General features: G+C 41.6%; 1 protein-coding gene across 1 annotated transcript in view; it reads left to right on the top strand.

The window, feature by feature from the left end:
• The first annotated feature begins 5687 nt into the window (after positions 1 to 5687).
• The window catches only part of GFRA4 (GDNF family receptor alpha 4), a 385411-nt gene continuing 371789 nt past the window's right edge, over positions 5688 to 19309 (top strand). The window contains exon 1 of the mRNA XM_044278104.1: positions 5688 to 6336. Within this exon, the coding sequence (XP_044134039.1) occupies positions 6288 to 6336 (49 nt within the window). The 5' untranslated portion in view covers positions 5688 to 6287. The remainder of the gene's footprint in view (positions 6337 to 19309) is intronic.

Here is a 19309-nt window from a genome sequence, read left to right as displayed (position 1 = left end):
CCTCACTTATATCTTCTCGGACTGTGGGCTTTAGACAAGACTTTACATAAAGGCAGACCCCTCCTCATCTCCGGTTTTGGCGATCCTTTCTAAACAGACTGTAACCCTGTACATTAACTGCCCAGTCATAGCTATCATCCAGCCATGTCTCAGTTATTCCCACTATGTCATAGTCCTCCTCACACATCACTAATTCCAGTTCCCCAGTTTTATTAGTCAGGCTTCTGGCATTAGTATACATACAATTAAGAGGTTTATGTATATTTTTTACCCTACACCTTTCCTTATGAACTGTTTTAGTCCCTCCTTCTATTCCTCCCCCAGTCCCATTACCTTGCCCTCGGTCTCTATCTGCACTATCTTCCCATCCTATAATGTAATTTCCTTCCCCCCAGTGCCTAGTTTAAAAACTCCTCCAACCTTCTAGCCATCTTTCTCCCCCAACACAGCTGCCCCTTTCCCATTGAGGTGCAGCTTATCCCTATGGTAGAGCCTGTAGCCGACAGAAAAGTCGGCCTAGTTCTCCAGGAACCCAAACCCCTACTTCCTACACCAGTTCTTGAGCCGCTTGTTAACCTCATTAATCTCCCGCTGCCTTTCTTGTGTGGCTCGAGGTACAGGTAGTATTTTGGAAAACTGTAAGGCCAGTGGAAGTAAGTCCTAATACTGTAAGTCCGCTGGGCCTAAGTGCTAGCATTGTAAGTCTAGCGTAACTAAGCCCTAATGCTGGAAGTCCAGGGAAACTAAGTCCTACCACGGTAAGACTAGTGGAAATAAGTTTTAGAGCTATAGGTCCAGTGCAACTAAGTCATTGTGCTTTAAGTCCAGTGGAGCTAAGTTCTTGAGCTTTAAGTCCAGTGGACCTAAGTCCTAGCACTGTAAGTCCAGTGGAACTAAGTCCTAGCACTGTAAGTCCAGAGAACCTAAGTCGTAGCGCTGTAAGTCCAGTTGAACTGAGTTATAGTGCTGCAAGTCCAGTGCAACTAAGTCTTAGCTCTGTAAGTCCAGTACAATCAAGTCCTAGTACTGTAAGGGCAGTGAAAGTAAGTCTTAATACTGTAAGGCCGGTGGAACTAAGTCCTAGAACTGTAAGTCCAGTACAATCAAATCCTAGTACTGTAAGGCCAGTGGAAGTAAGTCCTAGCGCTGTAAGTCCAGAGGAACTAAGTCTTAGCATTGTAAGTCCAGTGAAACTAGGTCCTAGTGTTGTAAGTCCAGTGGACCTAAGTCCTAGCGCTCTAAGTCCAGTGGAATTAAGTCCCAGAACTGTAAGTTCAGTGGAACTAAGTCCTAGCGCTGTATGTCTAGAGCAACTAAGTCCTAGTGCTGTAAGTCCAGTACAATCAAGTCCTAGTACTTTAAAGCCAGTGGAAGTAAGTCCTTTTGCTGTAAGTCCAGTGGAGCTAAGTCCTAGTGCTATAAGTCCAGTGGATATAAGTCCTAGCACTGTAAGTCCAGTACAATAAAGTCCTAGTACTTTAAGGCCAGTCGAAGTAGGTCCTAGAGCTATAAGTCCAGAGGAACTAAGTCCTAGTGCTGTAAGTCCAGTGGAGCTAAGTCCTAGTGCTATAAGTCCAGTGGACCTAAGTCCTAGTGCTGTAAGTCCAGTGGAACTAAGTCCTTGTGCTGTAAGTCCAGTGTTACTAATTCCTAGCACTGTAAGTCCAGTGGAACTAAGTCCTAGTGCTGTAAGTCTGCAACGGGCGCCTCCCCCTAGGGCCCTCTATAACGCTTCCCAGGTTTAGGAATGCTTAGTGGTATAGTAAGGCCTAAAATGTCTCTTTATGTGTGTCATGGTGCTCCTACCTGGATACTGCTGGACCCCAGGCTTTGGCTCCGAAGCAATAAATAGGGTAGATAATTGAGGGATTTGAAGGAAATAATTTAAGTCCAGACCTTGTATAAAGTTGAACAGCAGCTTAATTTTGTATAGACATTCTCCAAAACGGTTTACAGGCTTTGTCTTGGTCCCAGCAGGCTTTAGCATTAAAACTCTGGCAGGCAAACTGGTCTTTGCTACATCTGTTGCTCTCTGGCTCTGCTGTACTCACAGGCTGGCTGTATAACTTTGCTTTTGCTGTATGCTGCAACTTCTCTCTTTGTAGTCTCTCTCTTAATTAGTGCCAGAGAACTATGCTCCTGAGGCTCTTAAGCTTTGACCTGCATAGCCAGCAGAGCTAAGGGTACTCTGGCTGGCTTGGGCACGTCCAGCAGAGACGTTCCCTGCACACCTTCACCTAGAAGGGGGGTAAGCTAGACTAATTCAAACTCATCCCCACCCTTCCTGCAGGAAGTGAGACTCGCCCACTCCTCAACAGAGGGGGGGTTAGAATGGAATGGAAAGCACCATTTTACCTGACTGTAGCTCTGCCATATTTGCTGCCACCTGCTGGAGAACCAGGCACATTACATTTGAACATAACAGTTACAAACATTGGAAATGCACAGCGTAGTGGACCTGCACAAAATACATAAGATGACATTATATTAGCCCATTAAAGACAGTAGCGGGGTGAAGAAGTGGTAATGCCACTCTGGGGTGTTACAAGTCTAGTGTAACTAAACCCTAGTGCTAAAAGTCCAGTGGAACTAAGTCCTAGCACTGTATGTCTAGTGTAACTAAGTCCTAGCACATTAAGTCCTGTACAACCAAGTCCTAGTACTTCAAGGCCAGTGGAAGTAAGTCCTTGCGCTGTATATCCAGGGGAACTAAGTCCTAGCGCTGTAAGTCAGGTGGAACTAAGTCCTAGTGCTGTAAGTCCAGTGGACCTAAGTCCTAGTGCCCTAAGTTCAGTGGAACTAAGTCCTAGCACTGTAAGTCGAGTGGAACTAAGTCCTAGCATTTAAAGTCTAGTGTAATTAAGCCCAAGTGCTGGAAGTCCAATGAACCTAAGTCCTAGTGCTTTAAGTCCAGAGGAACTAAGTCCTAGCGCTGTAAGTCAAGTGGCACTAATTCCTAGTGCTGTAAGTCCAGTGGAGCTAAGTTCTGGTGCTGTACGGCCAGTGAAACTAAGTCCTAGATCTGTAAGTCCAGTGGAACTAAGTCCTAGATCTGTAAGTCTAATGGAACTAAGTTCTTGAGCTGTACATCCAGTGGACCTAAGTCCTAGCGCTGTAAGTCCAGTGGAACTGAGTCCTAACGCTGTAAGTCCAGTGGTCCTAAGTCCTAGCACTGTAAGTCCAGAGGAACTAAGTCCTAGCGCTGTAAGTCCAGAGAAACTAACTCCTAGCGCTGTAAGTCCAGTGGAACTATATCTTAGCACCAGGGGCATAGCTGAAGGCTCATGGCCCCTGGTGCGAGAGTTCAGATTGGACCTCCTTTCCCTCAGTGCTTTGTGGCCAGGGACAGGGGAGCACATCGCCTTTGTGCTGCCTGAGGCAAAAATTGAAACAGCAACCCCCCCCCCCCATGCCAAATTCTTGACCTAACCCCTTCCCTCCAGCCAGAGGTGTAACTTGACCAGTATGCACTTTCTATAATACTGGTGTCTTCTTTGGGCCCCTCAGGCTCCTGGGCCCGGTAGCGACTGTCTGCTACCTCTGCACCCCCTATAGCTACTCCCCTGCCTAGCACTGTAAGTCCAATGCAACTAAGTCCTAGTGCTGCAAGTCCGGTGGACCAAAGTCCTAGCGCTTTAAGTGCAGTGGAAGTAAGTCCTAATACTGTAAGTCCAGAGGACCTAAGTCCTAGTGCTGTAATAGAAAGTATTAGAAGGAAGGAGGGGTTAAAAAATCCCAGAGAACACCTTTAAGACTCAGAATAGGCTGGGCCGTACAGAATAAGACAACATGGCTACTTGCTTCTGGAAACAGCACCACAGCTGTGCGTTGGATGTTTCTGTAAATGCAGCTTGGCTCCTCTGTAGTGAATACGGTTGGGCTGCAATAGCGCACATAACCTGTGGACAGGTGAGGCGCTGTTATTGCAGCCATGCTTTATCTATCCTGTACCATTCTACAACCCCTTTAAGGGGTTAATAAATTCGACCCAATGACTAAGAGATTTGAAAATGAAGACTTTTAAAGTTCTGTTCCAAAGTATATGCCATAAACATCTGATAGGAGGGGGTCCCCACTACTGTGACCCCCACCTACAAAAAGAACAAGGTCCCAAGGACCGTATTCCACCAAAGTGGCTGGATGCAGCTGCTGGCCACTTGTCTGGAATGACGTGGACCTCCCCCTGTAAATATCTAGAAAGGGGGTACCCCTATAGGGGGCATACCTATAGGAGATCTAGACGTTCCTTCACAACTGGGGATGGAAACGTCTCTGGAGGTCTCAGCATCAGTCATACAACAGAAATGCACAATGTGTCTGTGTATGTGCATTTTCTTCTCAAATAACCTCAGATGTAGCAGAGCTGAAGTTGCCTTTCCTCTCAGATAACCTCAGATGTAGCAGAGCTGAAGTTGCCTTTTCTTCACAAATAACCTCAGATGTAGCAGAGCTGAAGTTGCCTTTCCTCTCAACCTCAGATGTAATACACAGCTGACATTGTCTCACCTATCAAATAACCTTAGATGTAGCAGAGCTAAGGTTGCCTTTCCCTTTCAAATAACCTCAGATGTAGCAGAGCTGAAGTTGCCTTTTCTTCACAAAAACCTCAGATGTAGTAGAGCTGTTGTTGCATTTCCTCTCAAATAACCTTAGATGGAGCAGAGCTAAGGTTTCCTTTTCTTCTCAAATAACCTCAGATGTAGCAGAGCTAAGGTTGCCTTGCTCTCAACCTCAGATGTAATACACAGTTGACATTGTCTCCCCTATCAAATAACCTCAGATGTAGCAGAGCTAAGGTTGCCTTTCCCTTTCAAATAACCTCAGATGTAGCAGAGCTGAAGTTGCCTTTCCCTTTCAAATAACCTCAGATGTAGCAGAGCTGAAGTTGCCTTTTCTTCACAAATAACCTGAGATGTAGTAGAGCTGTTGTTGCCTTTCCTCTCAAATAACCTCAGATGTAGCAGAGCTGAAGTTGCCTTTTCTTCACAAATAACCTGAGATGTAGTAGAGCTGTTGTTGCCTTTCCTCTCAAATAACCTCAGATGTAGCAGGCTGAAGTTGCCTTTAATCTCAACCTCAGATGTAATACACAGTTGACATTGTCTCCCCTATCAAATAACCTTAGATGTAGCAGAGCTAAGGTTGCCTTTCCCTTTTCAAATAGCCTCAGATGTAGCAGTGCTGAAGTTGCCTTTCCTCTCAAATAACTCAGATGTAGCAGAGCCCAAGGTGCCTTTCCTCTTGAATGCCCAGCAAAGCTGAAGTTGCAATTCATTTAGGACTCTTTCTATCTGTATGACATAGTCCAGTTTAGGTAAAAAATCAATTCAGCTCTGCTACATCATTACCAACCACTCTGAGCTCATCTATCAGCAAGGCTAGGGGCTGAACCTCGTGGAGCATCCCTAAGAGCTTGCACTCTAAATGCAGCAGCCAGTTGCGATGCTGGATGCAGGGAGAGCTCCATGTGATTGACAGGCGGTGGTGCTGCTCCCACTTCCCCAGTATCAGGCAGTGTGTGAGGCAGGGAGGTAGTGCCACTGCTGCTGCTCCTACTGCTGCTGCTCCACACAATTTATGACTCTTCCTGTCCCTTTAAAACCCTCCAAAGCTGCGCTCGGTGCCAGCAGCTCTGTTCCTGTGCTGGGAGCAGAGCCTCAGACCTGGGAGACAGGGATTGCATTGCATGGCATTTGCATGGTGCTGGGTTGCAGCACAGGATGGAGTAAGGGCAACAGCAGCATTAGGGGCATCAGTGCCAAGGATCTAACTGCTGCCAGGAGGATCAGAGGATAGCCCCACTGCAATAGCAGGATTGTCTGATTCCAGGATCCAGAGGCTCCAGCCACTTGCATATACAGGAGCCCTGCACAGTGCATCCCTCTAAGGATTTAAGGAGGCACTCTGCCCACAGCAAGGATACCAGGCTTCCCATTGAGTGGATACTCTCCTCCTCACCTAAGGAATTTGATTTTGGAGCCCTTTAAAGTTCCAGCACAGATTGAAGCCCTCAGCACCTTCTTTGAGGCAGAAGTTTGCAGCAGGGGGTGCAATCAAACTTCTCATCCCCACATTGCATCCTCTTGGATTGGGAGGCTTTCTTCTTCGTTTTTTTTTTTTTGCAGCTTGGATCTAAAGGGGGATGTGTATGCTACAAGGTGCAGAGCTGAGCTGGGAAGAGAGAGAGTTAAACACCTGCAGAGCTGAAGCCTGAGTGCCCACCAGTCCCAGATCCCAGTCCCTGTGCCAGGGGGTCCTTCACCATCACCATCACCATCCTCATCACCATGAGCTCGGTCAGGCTGTGTGGATGTGTCCTGCTCCTGCTCATCTGTGGTAAGTCCCTTTGTGTGCACAGCTGGCAGGGTGATGGCATTTTAGGTTGGCGCTGGTTTGCTTTGCTTTAGCTCGGTGGGCACAGTCTGTGTAATCGTGTGTGTGCAGGCGCGGGCACCCAGTTGGCACCGCATTGGGCTGGGCACACATAAGCCTGGCACCCTGCTGGGCTATAGTTGTACTGGCATCCTGCAATGAGTATTATACTATGAATGGAACAGACTGGCACTGCCACCCTCTCTGTGGGCACCGTGGTGCGCCAGGACTGAGCTAAGCTCCTAAGGACTGGGCAGGAATCTGCCCACTTGATTAAGGCGAGGGGGCAAAATTGTGTATATTTAGCTGTTCCCGCCATGTGCTGGAGTAGGGTGGCACTGGAAGGGTTAAAACAGTAAGGGTTAATTATTAACTATTACCGAAAAAAGTATATCTCGCGCGTACGGTCTCACTCAGCGCTGCATTTTCTTTTATATGATCATGGGTCGATGTAGCAAAGCTGAGTTTGTCATTTGGCACAACTCACGGGGCATATAGATTGCGGCGCAAACAAACCTACTGCATTCTCCTTACTCAGCAACTTATCTCATCACATAAACAAGGCATGCGCACAGCCGGCTCTGCTACATCTGTGTATCTGTATAGACTTCCCTCTACCTGCACCCCCCCAGGCTCTTGGTGTAGTGTCTTCTCACATGTTGTCTCCTTGTTATACCCGCTCGTGTGGATGCTGCTACCAACTTCTGTGCCAGCTGCTGTGCCCCCCCTGCCAGTCTCCAGTCTGGATCTCTCTCTCATTGGATACCGTGCGCCTTATCTTCTCGCTGCATAGTCTAAATTATTCTCCCTTACATTTCACTATTCCGTCATCATCCTTCCCTTATGCCAGCATGCTAGAGCAGATGTAGCAGAGCTGAGTTGTCATATAACTATGCTACTGGGGAAGCTACTAGCATGTAAAAACCTCTCACAGAAAGTCGTATCAATTGACAAACTCAGCTCTACTGCATCTGTATTAAAACCTCCAACCTAGTGGACACGGGCTGATCCTTTTCGTAGGGACCCCCGCTCCTCCCAGCGCCTCCCCTGTCTGAACCCCCCCGCCCGCTCCTCCACATTGCTGTATAATCATTTTTCCACACAAGATGAGGTTATTCAACCAACACATTGCAAACTCACCATCTATTTACCAGCAAGTTACTTCCCTCCTAGAAACGACTATTAGGGAGAAATGAGGAGCACACAGCCCCCTCCTGACCACGGACCTGGATCGTTGCTTTTTAGGGTAAAATGCTTTCAGGAATGAGCGGCCTCTGGTAGTTGTAGTGCACTGTATGTAAATTGGGTTTATTCGCCTAATTTGTCGCCGTCCTCTGCGTGATTCGGATATTGGCCGAGAATTTCGGAGACACGAATCCCACGTTTAGTGACGTTTAATGGTGAAGTTCACAGAGTTCAGAGCAATAAGCAAGAGGTTTATTCATTTATTTATTTTTGTTGTTTAATTATTTATTTATTTTGGTGGGGGGGTAATCATTATAAAATTGTGTATTCATAAGAATACATAATTGTAAAAATACTTAAAATATTCTAAGTACATAAAATAATCAGTAAAAATAAATGTAATCTAATAATAATGATGATGATACTACAAAACAATAATACAAAATATAAATTATTATTAGTAATAATCAGAAAGTCCGAGGTTTATAGAAAAGTTTGCTGATCATATAATTAACAATCGTAATGCATTCTGCGGTTTTCCTGCATCACAAAGAGTTAAATGATTTCCTCTTAGCTATTAACCCCCCAGCTGCCGGAGCGGACATCACGCAGTGTCTGTGTTGGTATCCAGACAGATGCCCAAAGACTCTGATGCCAGGATGCCAGGGAGCTGCTATTTTCTGCGCCTATAAAAGGCAGAGGCGGCGCAGCCGGTAGGAGACAGTAGATTCCTCGGAATAATCCTCCTTTGTGTCTTTGGCACTTAGCCAGAGAGCGTAACAGAAAGGTACAAGGAACTGCTGCTCCTATGTGTCTATAGATACAGAGATAGATACAGTATAAGGTGGCGGCGGCCCCTGTGGAAGATAGATAGATGATAGATAGATAGATAGATAGATAGATAGATATGAGAGAGAGAGAGAGAGAGAGATAGATAGATAGATAGATAGGAGATAGATAGATAGATAGATAGATAGATATGAGATAGATGGATAGATAGATAGATAGATAGATAGATAGATAGATAGATAATGATATATAGATATGATTGATAGAGAGAGAGAGAGAGATAGATGGATGGATAGATAGATAGATAGATAGATAGATAGATAGATAGATAGATGGATAGAAGATAGAAGATAGATAGATAGATAGATAGATAGATAATGATACATAGATATGATTGATTGATAGATAGATAGATAGATAGATAGATAGATATGAGATAGATGGATAGATAGATAGATAGATAGATAGATAATGATATATAGATATGATTGATAGAGAGAGAGAGAGAGATAGATGGATGGATAGATAGATAGATAGATAGATAGATAGATAGATAGATGGATAGAAGATAGAAGATAGATAGATAGATAGATAGATAGATAATGATACATAGATATGATTGATAGATATGAGATAAATTAGATAGATATGATTGATAGATAGATAGATAGATAGATAGATAGATATGAGATAGATGGATAGATAGATAGATTGGAGGGAGATAGATATGAGAGAGATAGATGTAAGATAGATGGATAGATAGATAATGATACATAGATATGATTGCTAGATAGATAGATAGATAGATAGAACATACATAGATAGATAATGAGATACAGAGATGTTTGGTAGATATTGCTGAACCACTGAGGAAGTCTCCTTCACCCCATGAGGATTACAGCAGATAATGGTGGTCCTCCACCCAATGATGTTGCTCATGAGGCAGGTCATGGTGGTGTGGTTAGATTCAGGCCTATCTACCTCAGCCTGACACGAGGCATATTGTGGCTTATGCCTCACATGTTACTAGGTTGTAGAGATTTAGTAGACTCAGATTTGAGTTCTCTACAAGGCCTCATTCACACGACCGTTGTTTTGGTCCAAACTGTGGCTCGGATGCGGACCCATTCACTTCAATCTGTGCGCTGTCCATATCTGTTGCTCCGTTCCGTGGTCCGCAATAAAAATATAACCTGTCCTAACCTTATCAGCGCTTTGCGGACAAGAATAGGCAGTTATATTAAAGGCTGTCCGTGCCGTTCCGCAAATTGTGGAACGCACACGGACGCCATCCATGTTTTGCGGATCTACGATTTGCGGACCGCAAAACACACAATGGTCGTGTGCATGAGGCCTATGGCTGATGAAATGTAGAACTACTCGGTGGTGCTTGAGGTGTCCCATCACGTCCAGCTCCAGGCTACAATTCCAACTACATCCAAAAACAGTATCTTACGCTTTGGCCAAAGGTCTTCATGAGTTCTTTGAAGAAATCAAAGTCTCCAGTTACATTTCTGCACTGTCAAAATAAATGACCTCAAGTGACCCAAAATCCAAGTTGGTTCCTCCCTTGCCCCCTCTCATGCCCAATCAATCAGAATTTATTACTTGACTTCCTACCCTTACCATCTGGAAGGACATAAAAAATTTAATAGAGCATAAAAAGACCTCTGACCTTTCCTCTGGACATCCCCTGGCTGAAATGAGTGGCCCTCGTGGCCGGGGCAGAGCCTGCGAGCTATGGAGAGTTAGAAAGTGCATAATAAATATTAGATCATCATGTATATTCATATCGTGAAGCGGAAATATTTTATTATTTTTTTTCTTTTTATTTCATTTTTATCCTTTTTTGCACACAGCCGAGCGTTGATGGCGTTCCTCCTGTAGGACTGATCTAGTGCAGCCCTGTGACTGTGAATTCTTAACACGGCCTCTTAATACATTCACAAATGGATCAGATATTGCGAGCGTCCTGTTACAGGAGACATTCGCAGGGCTCGGAAATAGATACAGAACGTGTGCTGGGAAGCGGTGTAATCGTCATTGCTTTCAATATTTTATCATCAGATAGCAATACATAAAACGTGGCTGACATATAACCTTGGAAATGGTTAGTATTAGATTTCATAATTATAATTATTTAGGGAGTTTTTAGATATATTTAGATGATGTTCTCCTATTTTATTATTAACGTCCTACGTTCTAAAATGCACACCTATGGTGTCAATTTTTTTATTATTGCATTGTACTTATTTAGAGCTAAAAATAATTTTTTTCAATTGGTCTTTATTAAAAATATGGAGCCCTTTGCTCTGTACAGGGCTGAGATGCTCTAGAAGCACCCTTTGGATTTTCTGTCTTTTCCGTCAGACCAGGAGCTGACGGCTCCTTATCTTTGCTCTCTGATATTATAAAAAATCATTAAAGCTCAATCCTTATCTTACTGATAAGAATGTGGCTGAGAAGTGTTTATGACCTCTTTTAGAAGTTTAGAGATAAGGTTTATTAGATGACCAGCAAAAAGTGAAAGTACCAGTCACACAGCTAGAAAAACAGCCTTTTGTGACAGAGTGGCTCAATATTTTTAATAAAGACCAATGAAAAATATTATTTTTAGCCAAAAATTAGTAAAATGCAATCATAAACAAAAATTGCCTCCAAAGGTGTACATAGCCTTTAAGCACCTAAATTGGGAGGAGCAGTTTGGCACAGACTCCTAGCTGGGTGAAAAGGGTCACCGCTCCTCTTTATTTTGTGTTTTCATCTGGTCTATCTACGGTCACCCCCCCCCCCCACCTCAACGTCTACACTAAAGGTGGATCTAGATGGGCCGATGAGCCTCAGATTGTCAAGAAGAAGGAAGTGTTTCTTCTCGATAGTCGGATGCTCATTCAGTGGAGGTGAAGCTCAGTATTCATAGGCAGCGATCCCCTCCACTGTATGAGGGTGAGCGGTCGCTATTGCTATCATCCGGTCTCATACAGCTGTATTGTTTCTTTTGCAGCAGATTGATGGAACGATCTGCTGTCCAGAAATGATCATTTAGGTGCTGGCACCACCAACAGTTTCATCCGGTGAACAAGCTTTTCGCTCCTTCATCGGGTGATCGGCTGCACCTTCAGAAGGGCAGATTATCGGGAACGAACATTCGCAGGAACGTTCGTTCCTGGTAATCTGCCAGATTATCTGGCCATCTGAAACCATCTTTAGGAAGGTAATAGAGAGCCACCTTAAGGTTTCCATTCACTTCCATGTAGGGCACAACCCAGGTGAGAACAATTAAAGAATATATCCCGTTAATAGTGCACCCTGAGGCCCAGACGAGCAGAAGCTGGTAGTCAATCACTCATGGAAAAACTTGAAATTGAATGTGTCCTATTCTATAATTCCTCTTTGTATTGCGGATCTGAATTTCGCTTTCTAGATAACACATATTTCTTCATTTACCCTACACGGTATCCTTTATCCATAACACAATTATTCAAGCAAGGAAAATGCGTAGAAGTGGAGGAGCTATCTGGGGAATGGTGCGCAGAACTTGTAATAGGAATCCAGTGTATGAATATTCAGCTTCTCGGAGGTTATGGCGCCAGGCGTTGGGCTCGGTGTGCTCCAAGAATCCTTATAAGCTAATACAAAATTAGCCAGTCCGCTTGTCATCCTGGATGAAGAGGATCTATTACCACGGGACTTGTTGTTACACCATGTCCCTGCCTGCGAAATACTCCAAATACTAGCACTTTCTATATAAATTGCGCTCTTTTGACCCATCACACATAAGCTAATGCCTTCATACTGAGCTTTATGCCCTAGATTCCCTTCACTTTTCTTTCCTCATTATAAGCATGTAGTGATTCCATGAGGTGAACTTCAAGAATTCATGGTAGTTATCCACCTTGGGGTTGCTCAAAGATTATAAAAATGTCTCTTTCTAGTAAACCGCTAGTCTACTTTAATTACTTGAAATGCTTTATGTGCCTCAAGGAGAACATAAAATTTGTGATTTGACCACTGAAAAGCCAATGTTCTTCTCTCCAGGGGAGGTGGTTGAGCAGAACCTTGGTGGCAGAGATATACTTGACCTTTAGACTAATGCTGGTACCCTTCTTCTTTGGCAGAGATGCCTTCAGTCTCAGTCAGCATGATGGCACCAGAGCAATACTTTTGTGAGGGCCCCAGGCAATAGAAAAGGTTGCTGAACATGAGGCCTCACCATTATTAGGACACATGGACATCTTTTATGGGGGTTTCCAGCTACAGAGCAGCTCCCACTTTGGTGCAACTGATATATTTATGCATTACATAGACAGTAGCTGCCATTAAAAGGGTTTTTTCCCACAGTGGTCTTTTATCACTTATCTACAGGATGGATGATAAATGTCTGATTGGTGGAGGTGCCACATTGACTAGAACAGGAGTCCCGAGCCTTGCTTTCCTCCTCACTCTGGTCAGAGTTTGAATGGAGCATGGTCAAGCATCTGCTTCAGGTGATCTATCCAGTGGTAGATGATATATATATCCACTGTGGTAAAGCAACGCAGAGGAAATGTGTGCCTAGATGTGGATGAGAAACACTGGACCCACCGGCTTCATATTAAAAGAGGTTGTCTTCACGGGAAAATATCTAAATGGATGAGGTTCAGCAGGGCGGACTGGGAACTTAAAGTGGCCCTGAAAAAAACTAAAAAAAATAAAAAAGTGTCCCTATTTTGTAGGCAGGTCCAAATTCACAGAAGGTGAGGCAACACAAATAGGCGGAGTCAACAATGCCATAGTGCAAAATACCGCCCCAGCAGAACCAAATTACACAGTGTAGCACAATATACTGCCCCAAAAGCTGGCCATCTGTGGTGGCCATCAATAGCTGCCATCTTCTGTCCTCCTCCAGTTGTCTTATGGAGCAGGGCTCTTAGGCGGTGAAGTGCAGGCCACAGCAGTTGAATTCAGGAGGGCATGTTCGGGTACATGGGTAGCTGATTCTCAAAGCGTTAATTACTGTTGAGGGCTCATTATGTCTTGGGCCCACAGCAGAGAGGAGGACTTGGGTGGCCCCCTTGGGCATTGGCCCACCAGGAAATTTCCCTGTAGGGTCTATGGCCAATCCGCCCCTGAGGCTCAGAAGGGTATGTATGAGGTCCAGGTCTTCATAACCACCAGCTACCTAGGTCCAGGTGGAATTGCAATCACTTCATCCACTGCTGTGAGATGTTCCAGAGGCTCCAGCTGAGGAGAACCAGTGGCAGATCCCATCTGATGCAGTTGAGATAAACCATTACTTGGCACCTGCGCCTTACACCTTAATATTTAAATTTTCACCAAACCACAATGGAACATAACGGCCAAGGTGCAGAAGGTTGTATGGAGTTGTTGTGACATTTTGTCACTTGCTTATTATCAGATATCATGGCATTTCTGGCAGTTGCTTTTTACCATTTGGAGCCAGAAGGTGTTACATGTTTGACGCTTGCTCATTTGTGTATATCAATGTTAAGATATGTTTTTCTCAAAATATCCAGTTCCAAGGATGTCGTGTTACATCCAATCCACAATTTTTTTTAATCATCTTCTGAACACATCCCATGATCTTATTTGCCTTGAGCTGGTTAATACAGTTCAGTTTTCTGTCCACTGATAGGACTTGGTGGTTTTCATGTATATAGCTGCCTATAGATCAAGGAAATGGGTGGCAGGGGAGTGGGGTTGAGCACAAGAGGGGAGTAGCAGGGTATTGTGAAAATGTGGCCCAAAGTGGGCAGTTTGGGGGCATTTCCTGAGCATTTTATGGGCGGTCACTGGGGTGGGGCCTATATATATCCAGAATTATGTTGGCATCTATGTATTTAGTGTTTAGGGGTCTTCTGTTTACCCTTTCTAATGTATAACCTTCCATATATCACTTCTCCTCCCTAGACTACCACTTTCCGAATCCCTCTGGAATACACATTAAAATTGAATCCACCTTAGTCTATCAGGTATACAGTATATACTGCCCCCTATGGGACGCCATATTGATCCATCCGATGGATCTCAGTGGCTGGGGGTTTGATTGGCTTGCCATATTTAACATAGTATATCTAAATAAAAAAAAAGGTGCAGAGATAGGGATCTCCTACCAGCCGCTCCGAGGAACTGCATCGATCGACGCTCATTGGAATGTAAATGAATTCATTGTTGAGATGTCCATCACCCGCGATCGGCGATATTCATTAACAACCTGGGTGAACTCATCTGCTGGAAGCTCTTTATAGATCAATGATATTTGGATTATTTTTTTATGTCTTTTGAGCTTTTTTTTTCACTTGCACAATCACTATCTTTATTTCCGAGGTTAACAATATTAGAATCAATTTTCCCCTTCGCTGCCTGCAATTCATCTTAATAGTGAAAGACGATCTTTTTTTTTGCTAAAGATGCATTTTTTTGTTGGTTTCCAGTTTACGGCTCGCTCACAAATTATTTACTCATCTCTAAAAATCCCACCGGTATCTCCTGCACTGCGACATATGGTGTTAACGCATTCTCAGTTAGGTGGTACATGAAAGTGCAACGAAAAGGCCTCCCTGAGGGACAGAATGGTGATTTTTTTTCCCCACTTCTTCTGCCCCTTTAAGATCCCATTAAGAGACTGGGGGTAATGTGTAGACTTCCTGTCCCCTATACTGGGAGCAGATGTCTGCGCAGATAGGAGAATGTGAGCATATGTTAACAGTCACGTTGGGTTAAAAATAGAGGTCAGTGGTCTCCAACCAGTGGGGCATCGGGCATGCTGGGAGTTGTAGTTTTGACACTGCTGGAGAGCTCCAGGTTGGAGACCACTGACTTATTTAATGAAAACGAATGAAAATCCAGAGATTGCTAATCTTTGATATAGAATATTTGATCATCCAGAGAATGCCGGATTAATGGAATTAGGCACCAAAAAAATGTAATTCTTTAAAATTTGGGCGATCACCAATATGGTCAATTTAATGTAAAATCTCAACCCAGCTCTCCCGACTCCTGATCAGCAAACCTCTTGGAAGATGCGGAACTTACCGTATTGCTCGGCCATGTTGGTTATCACCCAGCTTTTCCGGAAACAGATACAACAAAGTCATATAAAGACAATGGCGGAGATTGATCAAAACGGATACAAAAGACACCATCGCTAATTGGTGGCTTTAGGCGACTGCACCCCTTTTTGACACATTCTACGCCCCGACATCTACAGCAGGGTGCGGCAGCGGGATGGATGTCCCAGACTAGGCCAGAACTCTGTAGTGACATTGACAATCAGTTCTCTGTCATACGCTCGTCCTGCTGAGGGAAACCGATAATCAATCTGTGCCTGCGTCCTCTGCACAGCAGATGAGGGTCAGAGGTGAACGTCCCGGGGGTGCAGGGTGCGTGCCTGGGGAGCAGAGATATTCACAGGCAACGTGTGTGTTCCCTGCCACCGAAGACTATTCATAAGCAGCACAGGGTCAAAAAGAAGCTAAAAGGATAGCAAAAAAATAACATAAAATGCAAGAAAGAATGTGTGATCTATAGACAGAATTCAGAAAATCAGTCAATTACAGAGTAATGTGCTATAACATAATATAGGTAATACTATAGAATAATATAAAATAATACTATAGAATAATATAGAATAATACTATAGAATAATATAGGTAATACTATAGAATAATATAGATAATACTATAGAATAATATAGATAATACTATAGAACAATATAGATAATACTATAGAATAATATAAAATAATACTATAGAATACTATAGATAATACTATAGAATAATATAGATAATACTATAGAATAATATAGGTAATACTATAGAATAATATAGATAATACTATAGAATAATATAGATAATACTATAGAATACTATAGATAATACTATAGAATAATATAGATAATACTATAGAACAATATAGATAATACTATAGAATAATATAGATAATACTATAGAATAATATAGATAATACTATAGAACAATATAGATAATACTATAGAATAATATAGATACTATAGAATAATATAGAACAATATAGATAATACTATAGAATAATATAGATAATACTATAGAATAATATAGGTAATACTATAGAACAATATAGATAATACTATAGAATAATATAGATAATACTATAGAATAATATAGATAATACTATAGAACAATATAGATAATACTATAGAACAATATAGATAATACTATAGAATAATATAGATAATACTATAGAATAATATAGATAATACTATAGAACAATATAGATAATACTATAGAATAATATAAAATAATACTATAGAATACTATAGATAATACTATAGAATATATAGATAATACTATAGAATAATATAGGTAATACTATAGAATAATATAGATAATACTATAGAATAATATAGATAATACTATAGAATACTATAGATAATACTATAGAATAATATAGATAATACTATAGAACAATATAGATAATACTATAGAATAATATAGATAATACTATAGAATAATATAGATAATACTATAGAACAATATAGATAATACTATAGAATAATATAGATACTATAGAATAATATAGAATAATATAGATAATACTATAGAATAATATAGATAATACTATAGAATAATATAGGTAATACTATAGAACAATATAGATAATACTATAGAATAATATAGATAATACTATAGAATAATATAGATAATACTATAGAACAATATAGATAATACTATAGAACAATATAGATAATACTATAGAATAATATAGATAATACTATAGAATAATATAGGTAATACTATAGAATAATATAGATATACTAGAATAATATAGATAATACTATAGAACAATATAGATAATACTATAGAATAATATAAAATAATACTATAGAATACTATAGATAATACTATAGAATAATATAGATAATACTATAGAATAATATAGGTAATACTATAGAATAATATAGATAATACTATAGAATAATATAGATAATACTATAGAATACTATAGATAATACTATAGAATAATATAGATAATACTATAGAACAATATAGATAATACTATAGAATAATATAGATAATACTATAGAATAATATAGATAATACTATAGAACAATATAGATAATACTATAGAATAATATAGATACTATAGAATAATATAGAATAATATAGATAATACTATAGAATAATATAGATAATACTATAGAATAATATAGATAATACTATAGAACAATATAGATAATACTATAGAATAATATAGGTAATAATATAGAATAATATAGATAATACTATAGAATAATATAGATAATACTATAGAATAATATAGGTAATACTATAGAATAATATAGATAATACTATAGAATAATATAGATAATACTATAGAACAATATAGATAATACTATAGAATAATATAGATAATAATATAGAACAATATAGATAATACTATAGAACAATATACAGAATAATATAGAATAAAATAGAAAGTAAACGACACTTCTTCCGTCATCCTACCCTACAGACTATGATGTACCTAGTGTGGAGCTTGGATTATAGAATCCATATTTTGTCAGCATGCATTTAGCTGCTACTTTATGATATGCATGAGTGTAGGCTGTGGAAATGTCAAAGTTTGGACTGTACAGCTCTATTGTATGTGACAAATCATTGATAATGACCAGTATAGGCAAATAATACTTACCTGATCTGTCCGGTCATTCGTGACAGTACAGAATACCATTGCCACTACGTGAACCTTTCGTATTGTCGCAGCATTGTCCTGTAATCACTGCCATGCTCAATCTGTCCACAATATGTAGTTATATATTTGTAATCATTAATACATTATATGTGCGGGGTTATGAGTTTGGTGAGTCATTGGTTGCTGACACACACATTAAATTACTGGTGTTTTGTAAATATCGGTGTTTCTCTTTATCTGCTGACAAAGAGGTAGACGTAACAGGCAGCGGCCAAGGGCGCCACTGAAGGAGGAGCGGCAGGGCTAGCCGACCCTAAGACGGAGAACTGCATGTGTATGTGTTGGGTGGACTTTAGAGTTTGAGGATGGGGGGTGCATTCCGAATCCTTTCCCTAGGACTCTAAGACAGATGCCCCACTCTTGCCAAGATTTCTTTAGCTGAAAAAAGCTAATATGGGGCGATTGGTCGGTCAGATTTTTTGGCAGATTATAATCCCCCCACAGCCGGATCTCTCCCGGCGGAGAGGATGAGTTACGCTATGTGGGGGGTGGTCGGGGTGTAGCCTGTCATGTATGTTACAGGAATAGACACTAGTGTGACAGCAACACGGGAAGGACATACATGGGGGCGGGGGATAATCAGTACATGACATGTAACTGAGCAAAGCATGGCGCTGTATGCAGTGTATATCTGTAAGATTTCTGATTGCTGTCAGTGAATAGAAATCTAATTCTGCAGGCTGAAAGCCTGTGCCGATCTCATGCTTCTCATTGCTGGAAGAGGGTCTTTAAGTGATTGGCTAAGAGAAAAACACAAATATTGCAATTTTGTTCCAAAAACAGCGCCACATCTGCCTACAGGTTGTGTGTGGTATTGCACCACATCTCTATTCGCTTTAAAGGGGTTATCCAGGGATTTGATATTGATGGCATCCAGGGGTCCAACTGTCAGCTGCTGCGGTGACTGGAGCTCCGGTCTCTTCATAGCTCGCCAAGCACAGCGCCTCACATTGTATAGTGGCTGTGTTTGGTATTGTAACTCGGCCCCATTCACTTGAATTGCCATGTCCCAGGTATCACTTGGGCCAGGAAGAGGACGTAGCACTCACGGCCTCTCTGAACAGCTGACTACTGGTGCCCCCGCCAACCTGAGGATAGGCTATCAATATCAAAGCTAAGCTGCAATACCAGACACAGCCATGGACAGGTGTGGCGCTGGTCCTAGAAAAAAGACTGGGTTGGCAATCCCTTTAAGGAGGTATGACCGGATCTGGATGCTAGCTTTGACGGC

This window comes from Bufo gargarizans, chromosome 1, assembly GCF_014858855.1.
Source record: "Bufo gargarizans isolate SCDJY-AF-19 chromosome 1, ASM1485885v1, whole genome shotgun sequence".
Taxonomy (NCBI): Eukaryota; Metazoa; Chordata; class Amphibia; order Anura; family Bufonidae; genus Bufo; species Bufo gargarizans.
This window is presented reverse-complemented; position numbering and strand designations above follow the sequence as displayed.